General features: G+C 48.3%; 1 protein-coding gene across 1 annotated transcript; it reads left to right on the top strand.

The window, feature by feature from the left end:
* The first annotated feature begins 3,555 nt into the window (after positions 1 to 3,555).
* Positions 3,556 to 16,726, top strand: RNF187 (ring finger protein 187). Its single transcript, XM_055590383.1, has 5 exons — positions 3,556 to 4,023; positions 13,369 to 13,845; positions 15,278 to 15,370; positions 15,578 to 15,799; positions 16,385 to 16,726. Exons 1-5 carry the CDS (start codon positions 3,556 to 3,558, stop codon positions 16,385 to 16,387), a joined length of 1,263 nt encoding a protein of 420 aa, XP_055446358.1. The 3' UTR covers positions 16,388 to 16,726.
* The last annotated feature ends 6,396 nt before the right edge of the window (positions 16,727 to 23,122 follow it).

Below are 23,122 nucleotides of genomic sequence, written 5' to 3'. Positions count from 1 at the left end.
GGAGCATAAGCCTTTCTCTTGTCTGCTAGAACATGGACTAAGCTGTAAACTCCAGGGCAAGAGACGTGTCCTTCACCTCTAAATCTCTAAGGTGGAACATAGAGCTTGGCACATAGTGGAGATGCAACCAGTGTTTGTTGAATGAATAAGTCTGTGAGCTGAGGCAGTGTCCCCTACCTGCAAGTCTGTGAGCTGAGCTGTTTTGAATGTGCTCAATATTAACTATTTCATCTATTTTTAAAAATCTGTAGTTTACTTAAACATTTCTAGAGAGCTCATTGTTATCAAGTGGTAGTGAAAATGAAAGTGTTGCTCAGTCCTGTCTGATTCTTTGCAACCCCATGGACTATAGCCCACCAGGCTCCTCCGTCCGTGGATTTCTCTAGGCAAGAGTACTGGAGTGGGTAGCCATTCCCTTCTCCAGGGGGTCTTCCAACCCAGGGATGGAACCTGCATCTCCTGTGTCTCCCACATTGCAGGCAGATTCTTTACTGTCTGAGCCACAAGGGAATTCACTTAATGAATACTTAATTCAATTTAGTGCTCATAACATCCTTTCCACATATGCACTATTATTAACTTCATTTTGCAGATGAGACAGCAAAAGGCAGTCCTTTCACTTCTCAAGTGAAACAGCTGATGAGATAACTAGCCCTGGAAATTAGGTCAGCGGTACCAAGCTTTGCGCTAACCACACCTAGGTTGTTTTGGTTTTGGATGTGGAATTTCATTTTGAAGAGAAAATAACACACATGATATATATATATATATATATGTATGTATACATACATATGTATCATATTGAAGAGGAAATAATACATATATGTAGGAAAAAATATTAAAATGCATTGCCCTGTGTTTAAATTTCCAGGGAAAAACACCAGTCAGATATCTTAAAAGTTTCTACTGCAGTAGAAAGCTGAAAGAACTGCAGATGAAATTTCACTCAATTCCACATTCCCAATCCAATTCAAATTTTTAAAAATAGTTTTTGAATACAAGACACATTTATAAAATAGACAAATGCTTGCTTCTGGATCACTTGTTCAAACTGTTTTTGTAACCATTATTTTTTTTTATACCAGAGACTTAATGACCAATGTATACAAATGATTGATCTCACCCTTGGAAAAGGTCTGAAGCTTGATCTTGCACCAGCGGTACACTCAAACAAAAATCTCTTTTGTTTCACCTGTAGATCTAGTTGGTATAGATTTCTCAGAATGAAAGCTATCTTTTATTCTTGAAACTCACTGTTCTGAGCAGGTCTTTCTGTCTCAGTTAAGACTCATTGGTGGTAGTTGTTGAAGCTGTTAATAACGTTTGTAATGTTACAGAGAAAAAACTTTCCTTCCACCCTCTTGGGTTCGGTAGGTAGGTTTATGAATAAACTGACAACAGGCAGAATAACAGGAGAAAAGTTATGCAAATTTATTCATTTTAAAATACTATGTGCATGGAAAAAGTGAATTATTATTGCAGGGGAAAAAATGAATAACCCCAAAAGCAATGAGATTTGAGAGCTTAGATACCATCTTAGTAGGAGAAGGGGAGAAGTAGTCCTCATAGAGGAGAGTAAATGATATTAGGAAAGATGACAGGCCCTTAGGGGACTACACAGGAGATATGATAGTTTGTGACAGTCTGTCTGGGTGTGGCATTGACATCTAGTCTCCCTTCTTGTGATGAATCAGTCTTCCTTTGCTGATGAAACTCTCAGGAGGGAACTGATGACAGTTAAATTCATTTTGAAGGAACTGTTTTTAGACAGTTAGGGGGAGTTCAGAGAAAGCTTCTCACAGTGTTTGCTGTTTCTCAAGTGATTTCAGTCCCAAATAATCAATATGACAAGTGTGGCATATTCGGGGATGATATGTCCGGAACACTTTGAGTAGCAAAAGAATTTATCCCAGGCACCTGGCATAGAAAATCATCTCTTCTTCTTTCTCTGTTGTAGGTTAGTACACAGAAAGAGGGCAGCCATCTGCAATCTAGAAGAGGTCCTCCCCAGAACCCACCCACACTGGCACCCTGATCTCTCTGTTCCCAGCTTCCAGAATTATGAGTGCTATACTCTGTTGTTCAAGCTCCCCAGTTCGTGGTATTCTGTCATAGCAGCCCAAATGGACAAGGGACAGGCCTCAGGATCAAGAGCAATATTTTGTATTGATCGACGGAACCCTATAGTGCAGGCGTGAGGTTTTCCAGAAATAAGGAAGGAAGGAAAGAAAGAAAGAGGGTTTCCCTAGTGACTCAGTGGTAAAAAGCCTGCTTGCCAATGCAGGAGACATGGTTTGATCCCTGATCTGGAAGGATCCCACATGCCAGGAGCAACAAAGCCCATGTCCCACAACTATTGAGCCTGTGCTCTAGAGCCAGGGAACCACAACCATTGAACTCACAAGCCTCAACTGTTAAGCCCACACACCATACTACTGAAGTCCCTGTGCCTTAGAGCCTGTGCTCTGCAACAAGGGAAACCCACTGCGATGGGAAGCCCACCCATTGCAACTGAAGGGTGGCTCCCCCGACCGTGTCAACCTGTGCGAAGCCCGGTACAAGGACGTTCTGATTGTTCTTCCAGGGAAACGCCACCCCCTCCCGCATGTATACACCGTGTTTTTCTCCTATCTTCTATCTAACTACATTAATTTCAAGATCGTAAGGTGTGTTGAAACTGAATCCAGCAGCTCCCAGCAGTACTGAGGAAATACAGAAAACACAAGACTTGAGATTTTATGGCAATAATTTTCTATATGTTATTGATATATTTTATATTTTTGGTATTTTCGGGAGACGTAGTCTGGACCTGGGAAGGGAGAGCTGGGGGTGGGCGAGGAGGGCTGTAGAGCGGGGTGTTGGGGCCTTCGAGGGGAGAGGTGTCGGGAGGAGGTCAGGAGCCCGTGGGAGAAGGGATGGGAGTGATGGGTTTTTCGCCAAGGAAAATTGGGAGCTGAAGGGTTTAGGAAGGGTTCTGGGAGATAGGCGGAGTGGAGGTTAACGAAAGGTGACTGGGGGATGGGTGGGCAGACGGCTTCACCCTTGACATACCCCAGTGGACACCCAGCCTCACCTTGGTGGTTTTGTCCAAAGCCCTCCTCATCCAACCCCCTCCCTCCCCAAAGCAGCACCATTCCTGTGTTACCAGCGCGTCAGGAAATCGGGATAATATCCAAAGATACTGGTGAAAACATTAAGGCACAAATGTGCGTAAAATACAAGGAATTCCAAACTCAGACACTAAATTGAAGGACGCGGCAGAAGTGGCGGAATAAGGGAAAGCATTGGAAAGCTCAAAGAGGCGCCTTAGCCAATGGGTTTGTGGTGAGTGAAAGTGAAAGTCACTCAGTCGAGTCTGACTCTTTGTGACCCCATGGATTATACAGTCCATGGAATTCTCTAGGCCAGAATACTGGAGTGGGTAGCCTTTCCCTTCTCCAGGGATCTTCCCAACCGAGGGATCGAACCCAGGTCTCCTGCATTGCGGGCGGATTCTTTACCAGCTGAGCCACCAAGGAAGCCTTTGCTCACGAGATTGAGTTTGAACCAATCCACATGGGCCCTTTTAGCAGAAATACCGGAGGCGGCTGCTCACTTGGTTCTTGCCCCGGCAGTCGCCCGACTGTACTGTGGAGCAGCCACTGCAGGGAAAGTCCCCCCACCCGACCCTCCACCCCACCTGCGCCTTTACGCAACCTGTGCCGCTTGCCATCCGCTTGCGTCCTGGCACTGCGGCACTCCTGCGCCGTTGAGCTCCACTCTGCAGCTCCCTTGCAATCCTTTGTCCGCGGGCCCCTCTGTCCCGCCTCGTTGCACTGCTGCAGACTCCGAGCCCGGCTGCCCTCCTGCGCGCTACTCTGTGTGTCCAGGAAGCCCCTTCGCGCTGGATCCCAGCGCCAGGCCAGCCTGGAGCGACTCTGCGGGTCACCGACCCTCACCGCTCGAGGCGCCTCCGCGGGGAGCCGTCCTGAAACGGAGAGGCTGGCAACGCCACAGCTGTTCTCAAGCCACCCGCCTTGTCAAGTGACTTGGGCTTTTCTGAGTGCCCTTGGTTTTTCTTTCGTTGTCTTGGCAAGGGGGTGGGGTCCAGAATTTTGGGAGCGACTGAGTTCCCCCCACACCTTTAGGAAGAGAAGAGTTGGCGGGGGGCGGGGGGCGAGGGGCGAGGGCGGAGGGAACGGGGAGCGGAGTGTGATGATGGGCTGGGTTTGGAAATCGTCACTCACGGGTCTGGATCGGGCAAAGAGCTCACCACCTGGTCTCCCCCGGAGACTCCTCCGAGGTGAGCCGAGACCCCAGGCTCGGTTCCTTTGGTACTAACAGCCTTAGGCTCTGGTCCAGCGTTCTTCCCAGAGTCCTATGCTGGAACACCAAGTAAGTCCTACCAGCCTCCAGAATTATGAAAAATAAATATCTGTTGCTTTTAATCTACCCAGTCTATGGTGGTATAACAATCCAAGTGGGCTGAGATGAGGAGCCAAGGAATATGCTGCCTCCATTTTCAGTCCTATGGTTCAAATCACTTTGTCACTTTTGGTCCTGACACATTAAGATGAAATGGATTTCATTTCCTAGAAAATTTACTTGTGCTACTTTATTAAAGTATTATACTAGTATTTACTTGAGCTGATGCAGACTGGCCCATTTATTTTTTATTCTAGATTTAAGAGCTCTGTGGGATAAAACAGTAGTCATTCATTTGGCTTATTCTAGTTAAGGAAGAACAGGTTTGAGTAATTTAAAAAATCCAGGAAGAAATTTGAAATTTTATTTGTTTATTTTGGTAAAAAACACATTGAAAAAAAACTCTTAATAGATTTTAAGGGTATAGTACAATATTCAGTTGTTATTTATTTTCGGCTGTTCATATAATGATTGACTTGCTAATGACACTTCACAGCTCAGGGCTCATTACTATCATCGATTTGAATAAGCACCACCTCTTGTTTATTTACATATATATATATATAAATGTGTAAATATGTATATTCCCAAATATCTTCCCTCTGCCCATTTTTATTGCCTGCTTTCCAGTGCACTTTTAAAGAAAGTCTAATGAAGTACTGGAAATATTTTGAAGATGTGATATTGTGATATATAATAAATATATATTTAGTCTTCCTCCCTATTCCTGGCACAGAGCTCCAAAAACCCTTGGAATTTCCTAAGTGATGAGAATCATAAAAGAGTCTTGATATTCAAAACAAACCTCTGTTGATGACACCAGCCTGTGTTAGTAAGGTGATTTTTGGAAAGTCTTTGAGTCCCCAGGGGAACCAACTTAGAGAGACAGGGTTAGAAATTTTAATGCCACTCTGACCTTCTGGGAGGGGAGAGGGGCTAGAGGTTGAATCCATTATCAGTGGCCAATGATTTAATCAATCATGGCTATGTAATGACGCTTCCATAAAAGCTCAAAAGGATAGGGTTTGGAGAGATTTCAGGTCAGTGAACATCTAGAGATTTGGAGAGTGTTATTCCCAGAGAGAGCATGAAGCTCTGCACCTTTCCCCATATCTTGCCCCATGCAACCCTTTCATTTGGTTGTTTCCAGGTTACATGCTTTTATAATAAACTGATGATGTGTTCTGTGAGCCACTCTGGCAAATTGATGGAACTGAGGACAAGGGTATGGAAACTTGTGATCTGTAGTCAGTGGCTCAGAAGCATAGACAACCTGGTCTTGGGAAGGAACTAAAGGTTCTTGACTTTGTTTTACGGCTATTTTGTCTTGTTTGACTGTTTTCCTTTGTTTCTGCGTTTTCTCATTTCTCTGATTAAGTTTGTTATTTGGAACTAGCTGGAAGCGAGTCTCTCTGCAGGGAAGGCCTTGCAGAGTCCTGCTGGGTTTCCTAAGTAGAGTTTGGAGACCACAAGGGGGAGCTATCCTGTGCTGCAATGATAACAGAGCCCAACAGGAAGAAGAAGGCTCCCCTTTTTTGGCAAGGACTCAAAGCGATTTCACTTTCACTTTTCACTTTCATGCTTTGGAGAAGGAAATGGCAACCCACTCCAGTATTCTTGCCTGGAGAACCCCAGGGACAGAGGAGCCTAGTGGGCTGCCGTCTATGGGGTCGCACAGAGTTGGACACGACTGAAGCGACTTAGTAGCAGCAGCAGCAGCAGCCAATGAAGATATGGACTCTTTGTTTACTGGAGCCCTCCCAGTTTTCTTTTCCTCTTGATAAAAGTGTTCTTCTTTGCCGTGTGGAAATATGAATGTGGCTCGCCATGGTTGCAGACCCCAAGTTGCAGTTCTCTGCTAATCCCAAATAAATTCACGCTTGTTTCAGGTTAGCAAACTTCAACACTTCTTTTATCTTTTTTACTGGACTCAATTCAACTCATGACAAATGGTTAGTTCCTCTCTGGTTAGTTCTTCCCCCCCATCCCCACACCCATAAATAAGTTTAAAGAAACATTTCCTTTAAGTATGGCTTATTGGATCCCACATATTTTGACATGTAGTTATTTCTGTGTGGATCACAACAAACTGGAAAATTCTTAAAGAGATGGGAATACCAGATCTCCTGAGAAATCTGTATGCAGGTCAAGAAGCAACAGCTAGATTAGAACATGAAACGATGGACTGGTTCCAAATTGGGAAAGGAGTACACCAAGGATGTATATTCTCACCCTGTTTATTTAACTTATATGCAGAGTACATCATGTGAAGTGCCGGGCTGGATGAAGCACAACCTGGAATCAAGATTGCCAGGAGAAATATCCATAACCTCAGATGTGCAGATGACACCGCCCTCATGGCAGAAAGGAAAGAGGAACTAAAGAGCCTCTTGATGAAAGTGAAAGAGGAGAGTGAAAAAGCTGGCTTAAAACTCAACATTCAAAAAACTAAGATACATGGCAATTAGATGGGGAAACAATGGAAACAGTGACAGACTTTATTTTCTTGTGCTCCAACATCACTGCAGATGGTGACTGCAGCCATGAAATCAAGACGCTTGCTCCTTGGAAGAAAAGCTATGACAAACCTGCTGCTAAGTTGCTTCAGTTGTGTCTGACTCTGTGCGACCCCATAGACGGCAGCCCACCAGGCTTCCCCGTCCCTGGGATTCTCCAGGCAAGAATACTGGAGTGGGTTGCCATCTCCTCCTCCAATGCATGAAAGTGACAAACCTAGACAGCCTATTTAAAAAGCAGACATCACTTTGCTGACAAAGGTCCATATAGTCAAAAGATTTGAGAGATGGACCAATAAAGAAGGCTGAGGACCAAAGAATTGATGCTTTTGAACTCTGGTGCTGGAGAAGACTCTTGACAGTCCCTTGGATGGCAAGGAGATCAAACCAGTCAATCCTAAAGGAAATCAACTCTGAATTGGAAGGACTGATGCTGAAGCTGAAACTCCAGTACTTTGGACCCTGATGTGAAGAGCCAACTCCTTGGAGAAGACCTTGATGCTGGGAAAGATTGAAGGCAGGAGGAGAAAGTGGTAGCAGAGGATGAGATGGTTGGATGGCATCACTGACTCAGCCGACATGAGTCTGAGCAAACTCTGGGAGATAGTGAAGGACAGGGAGGCCTGGTATGCTGCAGCCCATGGGGTCTCAAAGAGTTGGACACGATTGAATGACTGAACTGAACTGATCTGATCTGGTGATGCTATCTCCAGATACTGTCAAAATTATGTTAAATTGTAAACACAGAGAATTGCCTGCTGTGGGGAAAAATCCACACGTTGGAACTGGGAGCAGATCATAGATGGAGTATAATACTGTGCCATTCCTCATTCCCCAAAATCTTTCATACACACCTTTTCAAATTGATGGCTAGTACAATTTGCTGAGTCTTTCCCCATTATTGCACTTCAAGATTCCACCCCTCCCAAATATTGATATGACAGTCATTTCTCCAAATCAAACCAAATGATAAGAGGATTTATTTCCATTTGAGGTTATTTTTATGGAATATATTTTGAGAAAAGGTATTCCAAAGGTTATAAAAAAATTGAAGATTCTTAAAACATATTGCTACATTGTCTCCCAGAAGCAGTATCTGCAAAATCAGAGTTTTCTTTTGATGGAAACCCAGTGGGAGGGCCCTCCCAGGTACAAACGCCCCTCCATGTCCCCTGTTTCTTGTTTGTAGAAAAAGGTTTTAGTATCCTAGGTCTTCTCTGAGATCTGAAGAGCAGACTCAGGCTCTAATTAGGGAAGTGATGTGTTGAAAAAGTCCAAGCCCAGGTTGGAAAAGAATTCCCAGAGTATTTCAAAAGGGATTTCATTTATTAAGTTTATTTCATTTAGTTTACTAAGAACAAAGAGCAGAGATAACGTGGGTACTGCAAGCAGAGTGGGCCGACCTTGACAGACCAGGGAGAGCTGACAGTTTTCCTGTGTGAGTAGCCAATTTTTATAGCCTCAAAACAAAGAAAATTCCTGCTGGAAGGCTGGCATTAAGTGATTGGTTAGGGTGCTATAAGATGACTACCGGGCTGGGCATTTTTGCCTAATTTGGGGTCAGGAAGCCTGATAGTGATGATCAGGGAGGCTTTTGACAACGGTTGCAAAGGGGCTCAGTCAGCTTCTGAGGTGAACTTGGTTCTGGGCTCCACTTCTGTGGCCTTGGTTCAAGGCCTTGTACCTGTGGCCTTGGGGCAGGATTTAACATGATGGAATGCAGAAATGAAGAAAAAGCATGGACTTCCCTGGTGGTCCAGTGGTTATGAATCCACCTGCCAACGCAGGGAACATGGGTTTGATCCCTGGTCCTGGAAGATTCCTCATGCCTTGGGGCAACTAAGCCCATGTGCCACAGCTACTGAAGCCCTCATGCCCTAAAGCCTCTGCTCTGCCACAAGAGAAGCCAACTCACCATAACTAGAGAAAGCCCATGCATAACAACAAAGACTCAGCACAGCCAATAAATAAATATTTTTAAAAAGGAAAAGCAAGATAGCTTGAAAAATAGTTCAGCAATAGAACAGAGTCTAAGTTCCTTCTCAAGGGGTATAATAATCTGATGTGTATCTTTGAGTTGTCCTGCAGAAATTACTCCCAGGTGGAGGGTGGTGACTACATGATGACCACAAGTAGGTAGACCCAAGACTGGCTGGAACCAGGTTGATGGTAAGGATTCTTGAAACATAAGCTTGATGTTATCTCACCACCAGCCAATCAGAAGAAAGTTCACCAGAATTTACTGCTTACTGCTTACCCCAAATGCTGTCTTTAAAAATCTTTCCCTAGGGGAATGGGAGGGAGGCTAACAAGGGAGGGGATATATGTACACTTATAGCTGATTCACGTTGTGGTATAGCAGAAACCAACACAACATTGTAAAGTAATTATCCTCCAATTAAAAATAAACAACAAACAAAAACCCCCAAAAAACTTTCCCTAAAACCATTGAGGAGTTTGGATTTTATGAATGTGTTCTGACCATTCTCCTTGCTTGTGAAGTGAAAGTTGCTCAGTCATGTCCGACTCTTTGCGATGCGATGGACTATACAGTCCAGGCCAGAATACTGGAGTGGGTAGCCTTTCCCTTCTCCAGGGGACCTTCCCAACCCAGGGATTCAACCCAGATCTCCCTCATTGCAGGTGGATTCTTTACTAGCTGAGCCACCAGGGAAGCCCAAGAATCCTGGAGTGAGTAGCCTATCCCTTCTCCATCAGATCTTCTTGGCCCAAGAACTGAACCGGGGTCTCCTGCATCACAGGTGGATTCTTTACCAGTTGAGCTACTAGCAGGGCTCCCCCCTTGCTTGGAGCAAGGACAGATGAGTGGAGCCAAGTTCGGTTCACTAACAAGGTCTCCCAACTTAATAGTGAAAAAAAAAATCTCAATTTATAGTTTTATTTCTTAGTAACTGGGTAGAGTGTACAATTTTTCTATTCAGCATTTGCTTTTATTTATATTTTTGTGAACTAACTGACAAATTCCAGTGGTATTTTTCCACTGAAATTTTCTGTTCGAATTTTATGAACTCTTTGTATATTTTGGCTGGCAGTTTCCTACTTTGGCTGTTTTCCTTTAATGACTGTGTCTGATGGTTTTTCACACTCACAGGAGTATTATGGACTTTGCTCACTGATTTCTTTTCTTTCCACTTTTCTCTCCATTATGTTCCTAGTTTACCCAACAAATCAGCCAGGCTCTTCTTCAAGTGCTTTTCTCCTTCTGCCCATCACTCCACAGAGCCAACCTCAGTTTACTAGCCACACCTCTGACAGCCCATTTAGTGCATTTTCAAGTCTATGCCAATGTACACAAAGAGAATAAAGAGGGTCACTCATTATCCTGATATGGAAAGGGGTAAGTTGCAACCCACTGCAGTTGCCCATTGACAGTGTGTCCTGAGGGGAATTCAAGACAGGAAAACTGAAGAAACATTCTGCACTTTGGATTTACCAAGCCCCTAGATAGTTAAAATGTGTAACTAAGGAATAGTTTCAGTGAGTCCATATTCTTGCATCTTCCCATAGACAGAAGAGCACTAAAGTCAGCAACTTGAGATATCTGTTGTGATTAGCAGTACTCTTTTATCAAGATGTATGTCTGACTACAAGTATTTACTGATCAAAACAATTCTTCTATATACTGGCTCATTCCCTATCTCTTTGGAGCAGCCGCTCAGGCTTTCCTGGTGGCTCAGATGGTAAAGAATCTGCCTGCAATGCAGGCAACCCAGGTTTGATCTCTGGGTTGGGAAGATCCCCTGGAGAAGGAAATGGCAACCCACTCCAGTATTCTTCCTTGGAAAATCCCATGGACAGAGGAGCCTGGAGGGCTATAATCCATTGGGTCACAGAGTCTGACACAACCGAGCGACTAACACACACACACATTCCTCCTTTCCTCCTCCTTCGGAGTAAGGAGAGGCTGTGTGGATGAAGACAGGCTTGCCTTATCAGTAAACAAAGGGTGTTGTGGCACAGCAACTGGCCAATGGTACATCCTGAGGGGATTTAGGAAGGAGAACAGGATACTAGCCCTTTAGATAGCTAAAGTGAAAGTGAAGTTGCTCAGTCCTGTCCTACTCTTTGGGACATCGTGGACTGTACTCCACCAGGCTCCTCTGTCCATGGGATTCTCCAGGCAAGAATACTGGAGTGGGTTGCCATTTCCTTCTCCAGGGGAATCTTCCTGACCCAGGGATCGAACCCAGGTCTCCCACATTGCAGGCAGATGCTTTAACCTCTGAGCCACCAGGGAAGCCCCTGGTGGGGCTAACATAGATAGCTAAGGTCCCTATCAAAGGAATGATTCCAATAACCCCAGATGATTACATCTTCCCATACAATAAAAAAAGCACTAAATTCATTAACTTAAGATGCCTGGTTTTCTTTAATCAACAGCAAATTTTGATAGTCCAACTATTTGGTTTTTGTTGCAAAAACTCCTATATACCTGGGTTTTGGGAGGCTCTCTTCCTGGAGCAAGTCTGCCGAATAGAATATTAACTCTCAACTTTTAGGTTGTGCATTTTCTTCGGTCAACAGCTATTTCCTGGCTACGTATGTGTGCGTGCTTGCATGCTTAGTTGCTTCAATCACGTCCAACTCTGCGACCCTATGGGCCTTAGCCCCCCAGGCTTCTCCTTCCATGGGAGTCTTCAGGAAAGAAAACTGGAGTGGGTTGCTGTGTCCTCCTCCAGGAGATCTTCCCCGCCCAGGGATCAAACCAGCATCTCTTAAGTCTCCTGCATTGGCAGGCGGGTTCTTTACCACTAGAGCCACCTGGGAAGCCCCATTTCCTGGCTATAGGCATAAAAACTTAACTTTTACATTATGCGTTTTTCATTAAGTGAACATCAGGTTAAAAACACGCACACAAAACCAAAATGCAGTACCTAGGAAGACTGCACGTATATGGACTCAAAGATTCACTTTTTAAAAATTGAAGATTACGTTTTTTAAACCACGTGCTTGCTTAAAAACAACCAAAAAACAAAAATCCAAAAAAACCTCACCCTATTAGACTGCTCCTCCCCAAACCATTTTTTGTCTAAAGAAATGCTAACAAACTTCTTGGTATGGACCAGGATACTGGTAGCTTTGGGTTTTATCAGATGTCTTCAGTTTGCATTAGTGAGTTTTCTCGACGCTGAATTCCCCGTTCCTGTGGCTCAGGGACAATGAGTGGACCGAAGGCCTGGGTTTCAAGCTGCTAAGGTGGGGCTGAGGTAGAAAAATATGAGGCAGTCAGTGTAGCCTAGGGTCAAAAGAAAAAAAAAAAAAAGGACTCGATTTCTTCTTTTAAAAATCGAATTCCAATCTCCTCTTATTTTTCACATAAGTGTTTGCTGTTGCAGTTTGTTGACATTTAAAGGGACTGCCTCTAAGTTCTCTTGACCTGAAGGCCATAAAACACCAGAACCTGTGACAGGACAATCAGCAACTCATCAAGGAGAAAAACACCAGGTGGCCCACTAACTTTAGAACACGGTCCTTAGACAATGGCCTGAGGTCACCAGAAAAGGGGAGGGGAGAGGGCACGAGAAAAGATGAGAGGGTGGAGACTCAATATCATAAGAAAATTCAAGAACTGGGAGATCAGGAAAATAGGGTCATAAAAATTGACAAACTGACATGATGATTTTTAGACCAGGGATTATGTACACTGGGATCCTAAACCAACCAAAAACAAATAGGTGGGTCAACATTAGTAAAGATATAAACTGTTGGGATTCCCGCGATTTGGGGGAACCCAAACCCTCTCAGTGACTATGCTGGGAGCTCTGTACTTCTACTCTTTGAAACAAACTTGGCCTTTATGAGTATCTTGCGTGTCCCTGGAAGATCATTCCTTCGCGGGCTGTTCCTGGATTCTCCTTTCAGGATGGCGCTCACAGGACGTGTTCCCCTGTGAGTCCACGTCTAACCTGCGCACACGGGAAAAGCCCACGCAGCTCGGTGCATACAGAACGATTTGACGCGAGGGGTTGCACGCAAGAGGTCCCACGCTGCGGTTTTCCAGCCCAGTCCCCACCCCGCGTTAGCACAGCGCTGCAAGGAGGCGCTTGCAGATCAGGTCCTAGCAGCTTACAAAAAACGTTTTATAACGAGGTTTTCAAATGAAACTGCTTCCTTTTCGCACACGAGTCATTCATGGGAGAAGTGACAATCCCTGTAAGATTTCAGCGTGCGAGGACGTGAGTCGGAGCGAAGCGCATCTCTGCTAGCTGAGTGTACACCGCTGCCAGGACCTAGGCAGAGTGGCGCGGCCTCTGCCAGGACCCGAGAGGGTGGAGTACACCGCTGCCGGGACCTTGCGTGGAGAACACCCCTGCCAGGACCCTGCGCCGGGCGCCCAGCCATTCCAGTCGCCATTTCTTGTCTTGTGTCCCTGCGCTCCATCTCTATCAACGCATTCCTGTCCCTGGCTCTCCGGTAGCGCTTTTAGTGCGTCCGGGTCCCCGGTTCTCCCAGCCACCAGTGCGCCCCTGTTCGCATCCCTGTCTGCGCCCTCTGGGGCCCAGCCGCTGCCGCCCTGGCGCTTCCCGCGGGCCCCGGCGAGGCCGCCTGCGCCCTGTGCCAGAGCGCGCCCCGCGACCCGGTGCGCGCCGACTGCGGCCATCGCTTTTGCCGGGCGTGCGTGGTGCGATTCTGGGCGGAGGAAGACGGGCCCTTCCCGTGTCCCGAGTGCGCCGACGACTGCTGGCAGCGCGCCGTGGAGCCCGGCCGCCCGCCGCTCAGCCGCCGCCTGCTGGCGCTCGAGGAAGCAGCTGCGGCGCCCACGCGCGACGGCCCGGCCTCTGAAGCGGCGCTGCAGCTGCTGTGCCGCGCCGACGGGGGCCCGCTGTGCGCAGCTTGCCGCATGGCCGCGGGGCCCGAGCCACCCGAGTGGGAGCCCCGCTGGAGGAAGGCGCTGCGCGGCAAGGTGCCGTTTCCCGGAGGGTGACCTGTCCCTCTTCTCATCACCAGACTGCGCCCTGTTCCCCCTCCGTATTCTCTGGATGGTGCCCTGGCCCCCAATCTCCATCTTCTGGACGGTGTCCTAGCTGCCTTCCCCATACCCCAGTTAGTGCCCTGTCCCCTTTCCTTCCTCTGGGGCCTAGTACCCGTTCTCCCATCCCAGGACGGGACCTTGTTTCCCCCGTTCCCTAACCCCAGAGGTTGCGCTCTCCGCACTCCCCTGTCTGGAAGGTATCCTTGTCTCCCTTTCCCACGCCTGGACGGGGCACTTTCTCCTCCCTCCACCTCCCTGCCCCGCCATATCCGCGTGACTTTCCCAGGATTGAACTGCCCTGCCCCGCCCACCTTGGCAAAGAGAGCCCTGCCGAGGCCCCCCCCAACACGCCCAGCCCCCTTTGTGTCACTGCCCTGCCCCCTGGAATGACGTCATACTATGGTAGCCCCACCCCCACGGGCATCCCTCTCAGTGGGTGTGGTAGTCGCTCAGTCGTGTCCACTCTTTGCGACCCCAGGAACTGTTGCCTGCCAGGCTCCTTTGTCCATGGAATTTCCCAGGCAAGAGTACTGGAGTCGGGGTGTGGCCTGAGGGTATTGGCCCCTCTCTGGTCTTGTGCACCCCTCCCATTCGGTCTTCTCACCTGCTCTGAGCCCTCTTGAGTCCCTTCATCCACTCTGTTCTGGAACCTTCTCCACTGTGCTCTCAACTGTTTACATGTGGCACTTGGCTCTGGGTCAGAACCTGCCATTGGAGTCTGGTCACAGCTGAGGTCTGGTAATCCCAGGGACCCGCTGGTGTGTATGTTTGTGGGGCAATGTTATTTCTGAGAGAATAAAGACAGCCAGGCCCCTGGAGTGGAAAGAGTCAGTGTGATCCCTGCCCACCTGAGGGGAGAGAGTAGCCTGTTTGAGGGTTCGTGCTCCAGGGACTGGGTCCTGCAGTCTTCTTAAGCAGTGGGATGTTGCATCCAGGAGCTTCCTTGGAGTTACAGCATGTGGCCAGGGGACTGGAGTTGGACTTCCTGGTGAAGGACCCCACCCACCCAGTCAGTGCACAGAACTGGGCAGGCCCTGTGTGTGCCCATGGTCACCCTAAAGAGGCCACCCTCCGTCCCTCTGCTGGAGACAGTAACACTAGAGACCTCAGTAAATAGTCTTGTGTAGTTACCCTGTTGGATTCTTAGCACAAATGTTTCTCTCAGACAATAGCATAGTGGGTCACTAAGACCCCCTCTGCAGCCTGCAGAGTTTTGAGGTGTCTGATGGGCTAAGATCATGAACTGGGGCTTCGGGACTGCCTGATGGGATTCTATTGGTGTGATGTCCCTCTGGACTGGGCTTAGGTGGGCCCCAGACTTTCAGAAGTGGCCACATACCCCATAACCAGCGTCTTTCTCCAGGAGAACAAGGGATCTGTCGAGATCATGAAGAAAGATCTGAATGATGCTCGGGATCTGCATGGCCAGGCTGAGTCTGCTGCTGCTGTGTGGAAGGCAAGTGGGGTGGGGCTCGAGTCCATGTGAGCAAGGAAACGTGGATGTGTACCCTGACCCTGTTTGGCAGGGCCTTGGACCACAGCTGAGCGCTGTACAGTCAGACGGTCAGGGAACTCTCCTCCCTTGACGCGGTCAGTGGTGGATGGGTGGGATCTTAGGGTAGCCTGAGGACACGGGTATTCCTGCTGCCCACCCATCCTGTAGGGACATGTAATGGACCGGAGGAAGAAGGCTCTGACTGACTACAAGAAGCTTCGGGCCTTCTTTGCCGAGGAGGAGGGGCGATTCCTACAGGAAGCAGAGAAAGAAGAAGGGTCCCTGGAGGACGAGGACGAGGACCCAGCAGAGAGGTTCAGGTCTCTGCTGCAGGCTGTGTCGGAGCTGGAGAGGAGGCACCGCAACCTGGGTCTCAATATGCTGCTCCAGGTAGGCACCCAGCCCTGCTGGTCAGGGGAGGGCAGCAGGGATGCAGAGGCAAGAATTAGCAAGAGGGTAACTTATCCAGAGAGAACCCTTCAGACCCACACTGCCTGGCTTCCATTTGGGGCTGAATTTCAGGAATGAGTAATCCAGGAGACTGGCTTCCCCCCACATTTGCAGAGAGGGGGTGCTTGCATTGCAGTATTGAAGTACTGGGTCCCTACCCTGTCCTTGGGCTCTACAGGTAGGAGCTGGCCACGAGGTCAGAAGAGGCAGGGATCTTGGGGACGGTGGTGGTTGCCATGCCCTCATCCTGAATGTCCTCCTTACTCTCTGCCCTGAAGCCTTGCCTAAACCTGGGGATTCTGGGCTCTTTGCAACCCTTGAGTCTGATCCTGGAACTGGCAACATCTGTCGTTCCCTCCTCTGAGCTGAGAGGTGCCGTTTTACCTCTGGCAGTAGCGGTTACTCAGCTCCAAGTGGGTGCTGATTGTGGGTGAAGAGACACGAGGGTCTGGTGGGGCCGGATTCTGCAGTCACCTGGCTTGCAGGATAGAAACTCGCTCACTCATTCCCTTTCTCCCTGTGCAGTGAAGTGCTGCCTGCCCAGGCAGCAGGCAGAGGAAGCTGTTAACCATCCCAGGCCTGAAACAGCTCCTCCATCTGCCTCCTTCTGGACCCCTTGTCGTCCTTCAAGACACCCCCAGCCCTGCGTGTCTTCTCCTAGGTGAATATGTGGACTGCGAACTCTAGGTGCCCACCTGGGCTTGCTGACGACAGTACTCTGCAGAAGAGTGTTTGTGTTCCCTTTTCCTCTGGGTGTTCATGTTTCCAGGCTGTAAACCTTTCACTGTAGAAATCTGTATTGGGAGTAAGTTAACCCAAGTGTATCCTGACTCCATAAAGTTTTTCATTGCCCCAAGTTTCATCAGATTTTCTGAGGTCTCTGTGAGCCGTGGTTGTCATCTTCAGGAGGCCTGGGCTATGCAGACCTGCTCCATGATGAGGCTGCTCCACCAGTCATGCACGCGCAGGCCCACAGACCCACACCCATGCAGGGCACAGCAGTTAAGTTGAAATTTGAGGCGACTGTCAAGGGAAAGGAATGCTCAGTGTGCCTGGGTGGGGATGGTGGGCCGGTCAGACTTGGCACCTCTGCTTGAGGTCCTCGAACAGCGTATGCTGCACAAACCTACACCTACTACGGCTCAGGGTCTGTCCACAGAAACACGAGAGCCTTGGGGTGTTCAGGGACAGTGCAGCCCCTTGCTGGCATGTCTTTCAGGCTGTATCTCTTCTCTGCCTCTTCGTATATCTCCTCAACCTGTTCTCATTTCTCTTCTCCATCTTCCATCCCTTGGATGCCAGTGGTTTCCCAGGAGACTGTCTTAGCATCACCCTCTGTCTGCCCTGTCTGCCCCTCACTGACCCAGGAACTTTTCCTGGCGCAGCAGGAGCAATGTCAGGGTCAGGCCATCCCGAGACCTCACCTTGGTGTGTCATTTTCCCTGTACCTCTGACTTCCCTTCATATTTCCTCTGCTGGATGAATTTAGCAAAACTCCTTATTTAGTGTCATTGTGTAGATTCCTCCAAGTGACAAAAATGTAGCATGAGGTGACAAGATCAAGGGGTGTGAGAACTGACACAGACAGGCGTTTAGGGTGGTGGTTGAGGCTATGAGTTGTTCACGCAAGTGCAGGTTTGTGATGAGCAGCCCATTTCTGGATGAACCTCTCAGATCTGGGAGTTGCTAGCCTTTGGCACTGCTGGGCCTTTGTGTTTCTGTGAGCTTGGGGGTCGGTTGCCTGCCTAGCTGGTAGCTGGCACTCACAGAGCCTACTGAAGAGGGCTCGCTGTAGCCAGTTTGGTTCACGTCCTCCTCATCTATATCCTCCCCTTACCCTGGCCAGTCTCCGAGGAAGCGCTGTGTCTGCACGGTGCCATGTTGGGGGCTTCTGTGGGTTGGACTTTTCTCTAATGAGCCCTCCAGCTCCTGCTTCTGCTGAGTGAAATTGGGGTGCTGCCCCAGTTTCCCATGACTGGAGATCCAGCTGCCTGTTTTTCTCCTCTGCAGGGATCTGCTGGGAGGCCTGCCTGTTTGCCTTGAAGTTGACTACTTCAAGACTGATGTGCTATACAGGGCTGGTGTGCAGTCCAGAAAAGTGGTAGCCCCTGGGTTCCCAGTGCTGGGGAGAGATAGGAGGTCCCGATACCAGCATGGATCCAGTTTCTTTGTAACGCTGTGTAGATAGAATTCTCAGCCCGTTGGCCACCTCTCCTTTTCTCTCACATAATGTCTACATAAGAATGACAAGCAGAGGGTGGGAAAAGCTGCCTGGTTTTGAATAGGAGACACTTTCATCCTCTTGGCAAGCTATAGGACCTTGGCCAAATAACCCTGCAGCATAGATGGCCGTTGATTCTGGTGAGATTTGACTCCTTTCTTAGCAGTTCCTCTGAATGTCTAAAGCTCTGTGTTGGTTGCTAGACTATACAGCCAACCCCTGCCATTTCCTCACTGAAGTCAGCCCTCGCCCTCTGCTCCGTGCTCACTGGTCACAGTGGCCTCTGCTGTGGGTCCTGTGTTCTCTGTGGAATAATGTTCCTTTTCCAGACGTCTCCATGGCTGGTCCCCTCATCTTCAAGTCCCTGCTGAAATGGTGTTTCTAGAAACCTCTGGCAGTGGAGGATCTTTGCATGCTCCTTCTCTTGAGGACATAGTTGAGTAGGGTCCCAGTGAATGTATGGCTTTTCCTCAACCCAGGTTCATTTGACTGGTTCAGGACCATGTCAGGCTCTGCATGTCTGAGGTCAGTGCAGAGGCATGAGTGAAGGGAAACCCAGGCTAGGTGGACAAGAAGAGTTTTGTCTGCCAAACAGTAGACAAATGCGTTTATTCATTCAATACCTGGATCCCTTTCCTTTTAATTCTTAGAGCTTAATAGGAAAGTCGTGGATATTTAGGACCTGTGGCCTGTTTTTGGTGTCAGGATCCTTTGTCCAGGGGGAGCAGAGGGAAGTGCTGAGGGTAGTTTTTTCACACTCCTAGTTGAATTATTTCATCAGATTGATGACAACAAAATAAGAGAGGATACTTGCACTCTGATACAGAGAGACTTGCATGTGGAAAGGCCAGTGGGGTACTGCCCCAGCTGTTAGGATGACCTCAGGCTTGAGTCGGGAATTCCCCAAGAGGTGCTGCTGCTCTTTGGGAGAGCAGCCTGAGAGGGTTAAACTGAATGACTAAACCAAAGAGAATCAGGCCAGCCAAGAACTTAGTGGGAACTAGTGCCTCTTCAGGCTGGGTAATTTGCTAGAAAAGCTCCTAGAGCTCACTGAAGTCCCTTGTGCTCACGGTGAAGGTTTATCACTGGAAGAGGAGACAGGTTAACATCAAGCCAAGGGGAAAGACACATCAGGGAAAGTGCCAGTTGCGTTGTCTTGTGGAGTCAGGACAGGGTCACTTCCAGCATCTGTGTGTGACCAGCCGGATGAAGCATGGCTTGTGGGAGGTGCTTGTGGGAGGTGCTTGTGGGAGGTACTTGGTGTCTGTAGCCTTCATCGGGTCCATTGCATCTACATGCTGACCCTCAGCCTGGCTGGTGTATCCACAGGAAATGGAGTTACAGGACCTAAAACTCCTGCTACACATCAAAAGGTCAGACCACCACTGTGGCCCAGGCCCACAGGTGTATCTGTCAGGGCTCAGAAGTAACTTCCAGGTTGACTACACTGTGTTTGCTTCCATGTGACTTGGCAATTCCAGCCTTGGGTTGGCGTGCCAAATAGATGCCAGCATGGTTCTGTGAGGGAACATGCACAGGATGGATGCTGAATCATTTGCAGCATCAGGAGGTTGGAGGTGACCCAGGTCCGTGTTACTGAGGTACCAGAAAGGTGGACGTGGGGGTGCCAGCATGCAGGGCAGCGCAGAACTGGTTCTGCCACGTGACATGGGTACAGGGGTGTCCCAGCCTGATTTCCATGTCCAAGAGAACTCAAGGGAAGCTAGGCTGCTGACAGTCTTTTGATGCAGATGCAGCTTTTTTCCAGGGTATGACCTGCTGGAGAGGGTGGGGCAGGTGTCATGGCTACTTCAGTCCTGCGCAGGGGCAGAGCTCTGTGTAGACCTATGGATTGATGCCCATTCTTGCCATTGTTGGTAGGATGTCCCCCTCGCTCTGTCCTGCCAGGCGGGGAGTGGGTCAAGGAACACAGGAACTACCCACAGTGGTTTGATGAGAATGCTGCCATTGCTTTTCTGCCACTGGGGACCATCTGGTGCTGGAAATGGTTTTCTCAGGTGAGTTGGCTGGTCTTATCAATATGCCTCCTCCGTTCAACCAAGTGTCCCATGGCCAGAGTCAATACAGACAGGAGGAGTAGATGTTTGCAGTGTCCAGACCAACATGGTTTGTACCAAAACTGCAAGGAGCTCCTGCAAATTCATGAAGAGCCAAAAGTGCCTGGAGATAAAACAGCAGAGATGTGGACGAGCAGGTGCATAAGAGGAGCCAGAGAGCTCAGCAACCCAGGAGGAGATGCTCAAACTCCTTAGTTTTTGTAGCAGAGAAATCACATGCCCACAAGCGTAATGATACGCTATTGGGTTGATGGAGATGGGAGCTACGATGTTTTGTTACCTGTACTGCTGCTGAGTTCTTTAGCACTGCTGCCAGCTGTCATCAGGTTTGGGGCATAGTGACCCTGGACCCAGTGACCCACTCCCAGGTATTCTTTAGTCTTCTCCAGGCCCACAGGGGGACGCACACTTAGGTATCCTCTGCATCATTGTCTTGGGGTAGGCAGGACGAGCGTCAGTGCCCCTCAGTGGGGGAGGTGGAAAGTCAAACAGGGTTTGGAGGCTATAGAGTATGCTGAAGCCCTGAGATAGAGAGATACAGAGCTACTGGACACACATAGTGGAGCTTATGGCATGTGGCCGTGGCATCATGCTGCAAGCAAAGTGAAGAAGAAAACAGCATTTAACGTGTGCACAGAGAACACTTGCAAGAATACTTCAAGCTGGTAAATGGAATCCATTAGGGTAGTTTCCTCTGGAATGGGGAATAGCAACGAACAAAAGGTAAAGAACCAAGGTGACACACAGGAATGGGATGGAAAATGAGAAGGGGAGAGTCTTTGGTCATCCTGAGGCCACTCAACTCGGGACTTCGTGTTAGGAAAGGAAGTCGGGTTCCAGAGTATTTCACGTCACTTTTGGGTTTCTGTAGTGGCAAGCTAGGTCTTTAACTAGCTCCCTATCAAATCTGGGTGTCTAGGTGTGTGAAAGGAGCCTTAGACGTTTTGGAACATAAAGGTGGTATGCATGCTGGAAAAAGTTGGGGGCCCTTGCAATAAGTGAACAAAGAATACTTTAATGTGCAAGCACTCCGGTTTGATCTTACAGACTCAGTGGGTGTGTCTGGCCGTCTACCTCACTCAAATGCAGGCGACCTTCCCCCATATTCTCATTTTGACTCTTAGGGGAGGCTGTGCCCGCTCACCTTGGAGTGTCTTCATTTCTTTTTACCGATTTCTTTGTTGAGCCCCAGCGATGGCAGCTTCAAAGCCCTGTGCCCTGGGTGTCTGTGCTTCATTCACCCTCAGGGGTGGGAGGAGTGGAGTTAACTGTTCTTACCTGGGGTTCAAAGATGGCCTTAGCCCTGTGCTCTGGATGTCTGAGCTTCATTCACCCTCAGGGGTGGGAGGAGTGGCATCAACAGTTCTCACCTGGGGTTCAAAGATGGCCTCAGGGCACACCTAATGTTTTCTCTAGGAAGGCTGGTGCCTGGGAGGAGATGAAGGGCACAAGGTGGCTGACAGTTGAGGCACCCCTACTTTTTGCCAAGTCAGGTGGTACAGACTTGAGGTGTTGCATTTCCTAACAGAATCTTGATCAATTTGAAGATAAAGAGCCTTAAGTCTTTTTTTTTATAGATTTTGACATTTTAATTTCTTTTGAATGCAAGTCACTTTTTGCAAGCTAAGAGGCAGATCAAGCTAAGGCAGTCCAGTCCTCAAGAGATACAGGCCAATTCTTAAAACCTTCATCAGAATGACGTTGTAGGAAGGGGTGGGGGGGGGAGTGGCCCTCCAGGGCCCCAAGAGCTGGCTCTTGTCTAACACTTGGAAAAGAATTGCCTGAGGAGACATGTGCTGACAAAGCAAAAGACTTAATTGGAAGAAGGCACCGGGGCAGAGGGCAGCAGGGCAAGGGAACCCGGGAGAACTGCTCTGCCACATGGCTTGCAGTCTCGGGTTTTATGGTGATGGGGGTAGTTTCCGGGTTGTCTTTGGCCAATCATTCTGACTCGGAGTCCTTCCTGGTGGTGCACGCATTGCTCAACCAAGATGGATGCTGGTGAGAGGGATTCTGGGAGGTGGATGGACACGCGGTGTCTCCTTTCGACCTTTTCCAAACTCTTCCGGTCAGTGATGGCTTATTAGTTCCCTATTCCTTACCAACACCTCCTACGGTAAAACAGTTCGTGAATAGGTTACTAGAAAGCCTGGCCAGGGTGGGCGGTTTCAGTCAGTGTGCTTCCGCTAAAAACATCATAATACAAGGTGCTAACAACAGGGTTATAAACTCTAAATAATAACCATTCGCCTATATTTTTTCCTTAGGAAACAGCCAAAAGTCTAGTCCGTAAGGGCATGATATACAGAACATCTTGATCCACACAGGACAGAAGGATCCAAATTATATGCTGGCCAACCTATCTGAGCCAGGTCAGAGCTGGCCGAGGATTGGTGAACAGTATTTTGAAAATTTGCTCTGAGATTTAAAACATTCCTAGTTGTTGTTAAAAAGAAAGCAAGTAGGAAATATTATAGATGCACCACACTGATATTTGATTTTGCCAACGTCTTCCACTAGAACACAAAGTATGGGGATAAGACACTTCAAAATAGTAATAAGAAATCTGACATAGTGTATTCTTCCCTTTGCCACAAGAACATATTGGCCACGAGGACCATTTAAAAGAATGCTCAACTCTAAAAAGGGTGGTGGCAGAACACTTTCCACTACAGAATAACCTCCCACTTTCCCATACAATTAATACTGCTATGATGTACATTCATGTGGAAAAACTTGTCAGGAGCTTTTGCCAGGGCCAGGAAATGAAAAATAGATAATGTGCTGATGACAGTTACTTGTGAGCTTAGTTAACATCTTTTAGGATGGACCCCTAAAATCTGACCACTGTTTTGTTAAACATCTGCAAATTGCAGAACGCCTTAGCCCTTAGTCATAGTTTCTGCTCAATGTCTTAAAGCTGGGCTTAGTTCCATCTGTGACTCTTCAGGGCTGGGGTGGGTG

Source organism: Bubalus kerabau, chromosome 1 (genome assembly GCF_029407905.1).
Source record: "Bubalus kerabau isolate K-KA32 ecotype Philippines breed swamp buffalo chromosome 1, PCC_UOA_SB_1v2, whole genome shotgun sequence".
Classification (NCBI taxonomy): Eukaryota; Metazoa; Chordata; class Mammalia; order Artiodactyla; family Bovidae; genus Bubalus; species Bubalus kerabau.
Note: the sequence above shows the minus strand (reverse complement) of the source record. Positions and strands in the feature narration are given on the sequence as shown.

Bases quoted from the DNA above. Each gene is read 5' to 3' on its own strand.
- RNF187 (XM_055590383.1), top strand. From the start codon at position 3,556: ATGGGCCCTTTTAGCAGAAATACCGGAGGCGGCTGCTCACTTGGTTCT. The intron at 4,024-13,368 runs GTGACTTGGGCT...TAGCGCTTTTAG, and splicing joins CAAGCCACCCGCCTTGTCAA to TGCGTCCGGGTCCCCGGTTC. The intron at 13,846-15,277 runs GTGCCGTTTCCC...GTCTTTCTCCAG, and splicing joins GGAAGGCGCTGCGCGGCAAG to GAGAACAAGGGATCTGTCGA.